The sequence below is a fragment of the Carassius carassius genome, chromosome 20, assembly GCF_963082965.1.
Source record: "Carassius carassius chromosome 20, fCarCar2.1, whole genome shotgun sequence".
In the NCBI taxonomy this organism is placed as follows: domain Eukaryota; kingdom Metazoa; phylum Chordata; class Actinopteri; order Cypriniformes; family Cyprinidae; genus Carassius; species Carassius carassius.
This window is the reverse complement of record NC_081774.1, coordinates 5,756,393-5,766,014: the sequence shown is the minus strand read 5'-3', so window position 1 is coordinate 5,766,014 and position 9,622 is coordinate 5,756,393. Positions and strand designations below refer to the sequence as shown.

At 34.8% G+C, this 9,622-nt stretch overlaps 1 protein-coding gene across 1 annotated transcript; it reads left to right on the top strand.

The window, feature by feature from the left end:
• The first annotated feature begins 1,694 nt into the window (after positions 1-1,694).
• LOC132096963 (NACHT, LRR and PYD domains-containing protein 1 homolog) lies at positions 1,695-8,787 on the top strand. Its single transcript, XM_059502646.1, is given in 8 exon segments — positions 1,695-2,134; positions 2,790-2,831; positions 3,110-3,224; positions 3,455-4,491; positions 4,493-4,991; positions 4,994-5,189; positions 5,333-5,410; positions 7,248-8,787. Coding segments are annotated over 8 exon segments (3,213 nt in total). The 5' UTR covers positions 1,695-1,906; the 3' UTR covers positions 8,266-8,787.
• Positions 8,788-9,622: the final 835 nt, after the last annotated feature.

The following is a 9,622-nucleotide window of genomic DNA, read 5'->3' as shown; positions in this document are numbered from 1 at the left end:
ATAGTGAGTGAACCCTGTTTTCAATTACATGTTGTATTATCATATCAAACACTAAAATTAAAAAGAAAATGTTGGAAGGCAAAGCAAATTCTCTCAATTTTTTTTTTTTAATTGCTGATATCCTGTCATTGATCAAAAATGAGCATTAATACATTGTTCACTCGAATGTCTAATTTATAGATGAAAGTTTAAAACACAAATTAATAACAAATATTAAATACAGTCCACAATGTTAGTAAACATCCTGTAATGTTTCTTTACCAGACGAAGCCCTCTGCACACATGAAACCAAAGACCTCTGCAACCAAGACACGCAAACAGATGTCACTTGGAAAATAAGATGCAGCTGAAGATGAAGAAAGTTCACACGATTTAAAATTGTCATCATTTATTCTCCCTTGTGTAATTGAAAACCCACCTTTTCCCATAATTTTTCATCTTTTTTTAAACTTTATGTTCAGTATGTGTGTGTGTGTGTGTGTGTGTGTGTGACCAGGGACCAAGAAACCAGTCTTAAGTGTCAATTTTTCTAAATTGAGATTTATACATCTTCTGAAAGCTAAATAAATAAGCTTTCCATTGGTGTATGGTTTATTAGGATCGGACAATATTTGCCCAAGGTACAACTATTTGAAAATCTGAAGTCTGAGGGAGCAAACAAATCTAAATACTGAGAAAATCGCCTTTAAAATTGTCCAGATGAATTCTTAACAATGCATATCACTAATCAGAAATTACATTTTGATATATTAACGGTAGGAAGTTTACAAAATATCATCATGGAACATGATCTTTACTTAATATCCCAATGATTTTTGCCATAAAAGAAAAATTTATAATTTTGACCTATACAATGTATTTTTGGCTATTGCTACAAATATACCCCAGTGACTTATGGCCCAGGGTCACATAGGTTTTCCTTATGAAGGCAAACACTTTTATTCAGTTTTTTATGCTAAAATCACAAAAGTTTATACATCATCATCCATAGTTATTTAGCCAAATCGTAATATTATAAAAGATTTTGGGAAAAAAAGTAAATATTTTATTGCAGTGCTTGCAAACATCTTGATATTCGGTTACATTGCAGATTATATACATTGTAGTTCTTTTTTTCAAATGCAGGTGTTGAACTTGTGTACTATATGTACACCTACTTTTTAAAAAACTTTTGTACACCCACTTTTTAATACATTTATGATTAAATTTAAATCAAGGAAACTCATCCATTGACTTGCATCAGTGATGTCATAATTCTTGTGAATGGTCATATACTTGCTTTTATGTAACTTAGAGCTGCATTTGTAATGTTGAATGCATTTATATTCTTTATTTTCTTTCAAACTGTGTTCAAATAATGTGCTTCTCTTTTCACTGGATTCCCTTCTCATGGATACATTGATAGCTTTGTGAACTGGTTTACACAGTGCATTTTTAATTTTGTAATTTGCATTACATTTCTTACCTGGCAAATAATTTAATTTGATTATTCTGGATACTGATATGTCAAAAGATTACAAGGTGTCTGGTGTTACTATACTTCAGATCTATCTATCGCCAAGGTATGAGCATGAGCCCATGATTTCAATGGAGCAAAGAGGGCAGGAATGATAAGGGAAGTATTTGTTAGTCTTCTGAAAACAACCAGCCCAAACTTGCCTGGACAGCCTGTACACACCCATTTTGCACAAATTTCTCAAATACAGAACCAGAAAACCATTTCATCTTCATTTCTTGAGATGCAGTCTGATACCATGACTGAAAAAATCTAGTGACCATATAGTGTGTTAAAGGGACCTTCAGTTTATTTAGAATAAATTTGTGTTGGCTGGGATGGTTGACTAAATCTGGAGAGTTTTAAGAGTTTTGGCTGCTGTTGTCCTGCCTTGTGCATGTTTACAGAAAAATGGCTGAAGCCAGTATTTCATGGGCTGAGGATCAGGTCATCTGTAAAATCTGTCTAGATCTACTGAAGGATCCAGTGACCATTTCCTGTGGACACAGCTACTGTATGAGGTGTATTACAGGTTACTTGGATCACGATGATCAGAAGAGAGTCTACAGCTGCCCTCAGTGCAGACAAACCTTCACTCCAACCCCTGTGTTAAGTAAAGACACGAGGACTGAAAAACAGGTAAAGCAGTTATGGTTATGCTAATGCTAACGCCTAAACAGGTAGATTGTTGTAATATTAAAAACATTTCGTCTTATCAGCTCCCTCTTTTAATAAAGTTCTGGGCGTTTTTGGAGGTAAACAAATATAAAAATTACTTTGTCTTCTTACAAATTAAACGGTTTTCTACATTACTTGCAGTAAATCTACTGTACTGTTACAAAATCTCAAAACAGCTTTAAAAATGTTTTGTATGTGCATAGAAATCAAACACCAATCAATAGTTTCTTCCTTTCATTGAAACAGAGTAAAATGCATATATTTCAGACCAGAAACAGGTTATATGAAGTCTAATATGACGCATTGTTACAAATTGCTTCCTCCTTTCCGAATCATTGTTCCAAAGATTATTTATTCCTCTTTAACTGTGAGTTACCTGCTCCTTACTTTTTTTCTTTTACTATGTCATGAACAATTAGTTGTTCATAACAGCCTGTGCATACAGTACAATATGGATTTAATGCTAATGTGGTTTTTGTACTCTTTGCACAGAATTGTAAGCAACAATATAAAACTACCATGTGTATATTGCCTTTTTGAATTTCATTGTTTATTTATTATAATTTTTTCTTAGTGCACCACTTACAACATTGTGCTTTAAAATATTTCCATACAGAAAAAAGAAAAAGGACCTACTTATCACATATGCATGGCAGCTGTAAGTAATGCGCTATCTGATAAAAGGAAGATATGATAGAAAGAATTTATTCTAAAGTTTAATTGATTAATAATTTGAGCAGTGGAAGAATATGTTTCAAAAAACTTAATGTGATTTTCTGGACCATTTCAAGCTCTACGTGTTTTTAATCGCTCAAAAGAAAAAGAAAAATTGAATTTAAAAAGAAAATTGTGCTGAACAGTTTTTGCATTCAGATTTGTATAAGCAGATTGAGGTTAATTAGACTGGCACTTTATTTTTTTCCTTTGTGTTTCCAGTCTTGTGATCTGGACTATGGTGAAACTGAAGAGTTCGATGGTTACATTTCAGATTTACAACCTAGACCTACAAGAGATGACCTACAAAGACAGGTGATGAAAATATATGGAAGAGGTAATGCTACTTACTGTTACATTCAGAAAGGAGTTTTGAATTATTTAATAGTGTATTAAAACACATTCTAAGGTTGAACATTTCATCAAGGCCTAAATTAATGTATACTGTGATTAGCTAATGTTTTATTTACAGTATGTCATTAGTTGTGGGCTCTCATTTACCACTTTAGCAGTTTGCTTATTAACCCTTTTTTTCTATTTATTTGCTTTTTAACCATTTTTCCATAGAACAGTGCAACATGGTTTGTTGGTACAAGTCTTCAGTCATTGACAAGTCCAAGTTTGTGGCAGAGTGTAATCTTGATGAAAGTGTGGATCTGGCCGCCTGTTACATTGAACCAGTGATCATTCAGAAGAGCAAAGAGAAGACTGAGAAATACTATCGTGGAGATGGGAGGTCTGTGGATGCTTCATCTCATCTGTTATCAAATGACAAGAATCACAGCATCAGAATAGACCAGCTGTTCAGTCCTGACACTGATGGAAACACACAGAAAACTGTGATTCTCAGTGGAGATTCTGGAAGAGGGAAATCCTTCACACCACAGAAGATCATGTTGGACTGGGCTTCTGGAGAACTTTACTCTGAAAAATTTGATGTAGTTTTTCTTCTGAAGTTTGAAGAGCTGAAGTGTATTTCTGAGGAGATGAGCTTATTTGAGCTTTTGAGCTGGAGTTGGAGCTTAAAATCATATCAGATCTCACAGATACTGGAGTCAACAACACCAGAGAAAGTCCTCTTCCTCATTGATGGAATTGATGAATATGTATCTCACCCACCCAGTCATTTCATGTTACTACACACTAATCCATCCAAAAGAGCCCGACCCATGGACATTCTTACGAACCTGTTGATGGGAATCTTGCTACCTGAGTCATTCATTATTGTCACCACAAGATCTCTAGCTGCTGATGCAGTGATGAACCTCCTCAAGGGTCCTCAGCGTTTCACTGAGATTATGGGCTTCTCTGAGAGAGGGGTGCAGGAGTACTTCCAGAAGTTCTTTCAGGATGAACAGCTCTTCAGGAAAATGTATGAGAGAGTGAAGATAAATGAAAGCCTCCTGACTGCCTGCTCTGTGCCTTTGCTGTGTTGGATGGTCTGTTTTTGTCTGAAGAAACACTTAACAGATGATGATCGTGTGATGAGAGAACTAAAGACGAACACCTCCATATATGTGCACTTTGTGTCCACTCTACTGGAGCAGCATGACCAGAGTCAGTCTGTCCTCACCATGCTGAGGAGTCTGGGTCAGCTGGCAGAGAGAGGGATACAAAATCAACAAGTTTTTTTTTGATGAAAAGAGTTTAGCTAAGACTGGCTTACATCCAGCTAAAACTTTGTTCTTGTATAAAGATGACCTTAGAAGACAAGAAAAACATGAACCAGTTTATAAGTTTATCCATTTCAGCTTTCAGCAGTTCTTCGCTGCGCTTTATTATGTATTGTTAGATGAAGAAGTGTCCTGGTGGAAAGTCAGGGAGCTGTTTAAATTGATGGAATCAGAAGCTTTAATTTGCTGGTCATCTCCTCTTTTGAGAGGTAGACTATCAAATCCCATCCCTTCAGTCATGATGTTTCTCTGTGGTCTCTTAAATGAGAAAGTGAGCAGCTCAATCTTTCAAAAGATCAGGTTAACGGTTCCTCACACCATGAAACTGAAAAAAAGGGAACTAAAGAAAAAGCTGATGAAAAGGATTCCTGCAATGACACGGCAGTATGGATTTGAGTTATTTGCTCTCCACTGTCTGTATGAGCTTCAAGATTTGTCATGAAAGCTCTTAAAACACACAATGTCATGAACCTGTCTCACGTTTCCCTGAAGAGCACAGACTGTTGTGTGCTGCTGTACTGTCTTCAGTGCTGTTCAAACATCAGATACCTGAACCTCATGTACTGTAATTTAACAGCTGAGAAACTCAAGATTCTTCAGCCAGCGCTCTGTATATGTGAGAATCTGAGGTCAGTGTGTTCGCATGGAGAAACACTTGTAAATTCAAACTTAATTCTGTATTAAAACTCATTTTAAAATACATTTACTAATTTTTTAAATATATACATGTAAATCATTTCATTTTAAATTAATTTATTGTGTTTGGCTCAAGGTTTTCAGTAAAGCACCTATCAGAAGTTGGAGATTTGATCCAGGTTCTTGGTAAATCTAAGTTCTTAAAAAAAATAAGGTAATTTTAACAAACATCCTGCGTCCCATAAATAATAAATTATAGTATTTCACGTAAAAGGATTAGGGCCAAGCAATAATAATAATAATAATAATGATGATGATAAAAACATCTTGAGATTGAAGTCATTAAAATATGATATTAAACTAATTAAATAAAAAAATTGAAATAAAATGTTGAGATTAAACATTAAATTTAGAGAATGAAGTTGTGTTTTGAAGATAAAAGTTGTTATATTTTGAGAAACAAAACTGTATGTAATTGAAAAATGTAATGTAATTGATTTTTGATGATTTCATGGTAGTTTTAATAATATTTCAGAAGCTCCAGATCCCATCTATTTTATATATAACCAATGACTATTTTATTTAGAACATGCCCTTTTGTTGTATGTCCTTACGACAACACATCTAAAACCACAAGGTTGAGTAAATAACAAAATTCTCATCATTAAGTGGACATGTACTTGATCTCTGAAAATCAATATGCTGCAAAATCCCACATTATATAAGGTACCTTTACTATGTGTACTTGTCAAAATAAAATATTAGATTCAGGTTTGTGTTCATGCTGTATTGCAAAACTCTTTTAAGACTGGATGAAATTAAAGGGTTACTCCACACCAAAATTAAAATTGTGTCATTAATCACTTACCCCCATGTCATTCCAAACCTGTAAAATCTTTGTTTGTCTTCGGAACACAATTAAATATATTTTGGATGAGACCCGGGAGCCTTGTGTCTGTCCCATAGACTGCCAAGTAAATTACACTGTCAAGGTCCAGAAAAGTATGTTCAACCGTAACGTTATGAAGCGACAACAATACTTTTTGTATCCGGATAAAAAAAAATAACAGAGCATATGCTCTTCTGTGTACTGCTCAGATTCTCAAAAATGGTGCCTAGCTGGAGCGAGACAGAGGAGACAAATTGTTGGGGGGTCATTTAGGTGTTATTTATTTTTGTTTTATTCGTGTACAAAAAGTATTCTCGTCACTTCATAATGTTACGGTTGAAACACTGATGGCAGATGGACTATTCTGACGATGTCTTACTTTTCTGGACCTTGAAAGTGTAATTTACTTGGCAGTCTATAGGACAATCATAAGCACCCCAGGTTTCATCCAAAATATCTTAAATTGAGTTCTGAAGATGAATAAAGCTTTAACGAGTTTGGAACGACATGGGGGTAAGTGATTAAAGGGGTGGTTCGGGATTTTTAACATCGGACCTCATTTTTAGGTCAGCCTGGTTGTTATTCATCAGTGGAGACATTTTTTTTTTTTTTAAATATCCAGTCCTTATATTTGGATAGTTGGCCGGTGCTAGGCTAGCGCGAGTCAATGGGTATATGTTAGCCAGCCATTAAAAACCTTTTTACCCACTCCACAGTGCACCAAACGCAAATCAATTATAACACTAGACTATCGATGCAAATGTCCGTTGAGAGAATAATGTTAGAAATCAAACTTACCTTTCATCTCAATGATCCTAAAGGAACTAGTTTCTCAGCCGCTGCGGAATTTTACTTTGCTCCGGTTAGTAATGCGGCAAAAAGTAAACACAGAACAGAAGCGCACTACAGTCGTTACATCCAGCTAACCGGCTCACTCGGTTGCCTAGGTAATCAATATCACTCCGCTGCTGCTGTTGACAATGCTTATGATTACAGGGAACAAATTATAACTAATGCAATGTGATGAAAGGTAAGTTTGATTTCTAACATTATTCTATCAACGGACATTTGCATCGATAGTCTAGTGTTATAATTGATTTGCGTTTGGTGCACTGTGGAGTGGGTAAAACGGTTTTTAATGGCTGGCTAACATATAACATATCTGTGCTGGTGACATCACTCTCCAGTATCGTGCAGTGGATGGAGGTTTCCTCAGTGAAGAGCTGGAGAGGCTTCAGTGTGAGAGAATTGGTCCTGTGATTGATGTGACAGTGATCTCAGGGAAACTGGAGGAGGCCCATCTACCTCATTACACCTGTTTATCAGAGTCAGACCCCTCTCTCACACAAAGTGTAAAGGTCCTCAATATTGAAGATGAAGGAATATCCTTGGAATCAGTGGAGCTGACTCGTTTTCATGCCAAAATACTTAAACCATCTTTTTCTCCTAAAACGATGCTTATGAAACTAGGGATATCAGTAAAAGTGCACTGTGATCTACTGATCTTCATGACACAAAAGAACCCCGTCATTCTCCATGTGTATTTTTTCCCATCAGATTTACTTTTTAAAGAAAAAATTAAAACAGAGGAAAAACTGAGTCATCCAATCAAGTGTTCAAGACCTGAAACTCCACTGCGGATGATGAAACAACACAGTCTTGATGTTCCTGGAGCTTCTGTCCAACCTGAAGCAATCAAATTAAGAGGTGACATCGAGCCAAACTTCTTTCAGGTCAAACATCCTGTGGTCAATGACATCAAAATGTCACTCAGCCAAGTTAATGATCAGAAATCAGTTTGGACTGCAACAGTTTGGAAAGAATTAATCAACATGCATCCAAACAGGGCTGAGAATTTGTTTCAAACTGGACAAAACCAAAATACACCACAATTGGCTGTCACCTTTGATAAAGTTCAGTTTTTTGATAGAAATTGGTGTGCTCTTATTAAAAGTGTTGAGAATGTGAATAACATTGCAGACAACCTGCTGCAGAAGCAAATCATTCATGAAGAATTATATTTTGAAATCACACATCCAACTTCAACCAGTGAAGCCAGCATGAGGAAGATCTGCAGCATAGTGCGTAAAGGTAGTGACACTGTGAAAGAAATGTTCATCTGCATTCTTCTGGAAGAAGATCCCGACCTTTTAAATCATCTGCCTTTACCTGACTCTTAAACTTTTTTGCTTGATGATTCTACATGCTATTCCTTACGAAAAAGAAGTTTATTCGCGTATGCTATTAGTATACTTATTTTAAACAAAAAATTGGAAAGTATGCTTTTAGTTTACTTTTTATGTACTTCTCAGAAATGGGCTTTATGTACTCTTCATAAATATACTTAAAATGTAATTTAATTATACCTGACTTATACTTACAAAAATTCTAATTATATTTGAGCTATATTCCTAGAATCAGTGTTTTCATTATTATATGGTAGAGAGCATTAATACACATCTTCTGTACAGAATTTCCAAAAAAACACAAGTGAAGAAGAAAACACTAGATACTAACACATGTAACACGATCATCTGACATGAAACAGCATCAGAACTGTAACGTTATGGAATAAAATGACAGATGAAGAGGTAATAATTATAGTCAAGCTTTGGGGTGTTGATCGACTCCATCTATATTTTGATTATCATTCTGAATCCAATTCAAAGTCTTTTTTCAGCTTTTTGTTCAAAATATTATTTCTTTATATTTTATGAAACACATTAAAAATGTTTAAAAAATAATCCATCAAGCTAGAATAAAATATTTTTGTTTACAAGCAGATACCGTTCTTTTCTTTGGATGTTTTGTATGTTCAGATATTCATGTAACAAAATATATACACATTAAAACCTAAAAAGGGATATAGTAGTATACTTAAAGTTTGATGTAAAGTTCACTTAAAGAAAACTTACGAGAATACTTGCAGTGTAAAACTACTAGACTAGTAATCAGTATACCTATAAGTTTACTTTTAGTATAATTGCAGTACAATTGCAGTACACGGTTAAAGAATGTAACAGATTTTTGTTGATTTTATGGTAATTTTAGTCATATTTCAAAATGGAAGTAAAAAAAACTGTTGCAATATATTTTCCTGTCTGATAAGAACACTGAATAATGTGAATGCTAAATATTTCTTTACAGGTTTATTTCTATACAGTTGTGTTGTAATGCTTGATGGTTCGTGACATATATTTGGAAGAACTCTGCATTTGCCATTGTTACTTACCTATGATGAATTTAGGCTGAAGGTCTGAACATGGACATTTCACTCATGTTAGATGTGTCAACGTCACATTTGCAGTAGGCCATATTATATGAATTTGTGGCTGGTAGATGGAATGATAAAATAATGTTATCAACCAGTTAACGGCCATTTCAAAAAAGTGTTTGTTCGTAACTATTAAATTTGCTTTTATTTCTGTTTCTGGTTATGTTTCTGTCAGCATTTCTATTGCTTCTGTTTTCAATCCTTGAACTGGTTCAGAGCCCTGGTGCAGACAGACAATATGAAGAACAGAGGGAAAACATCAT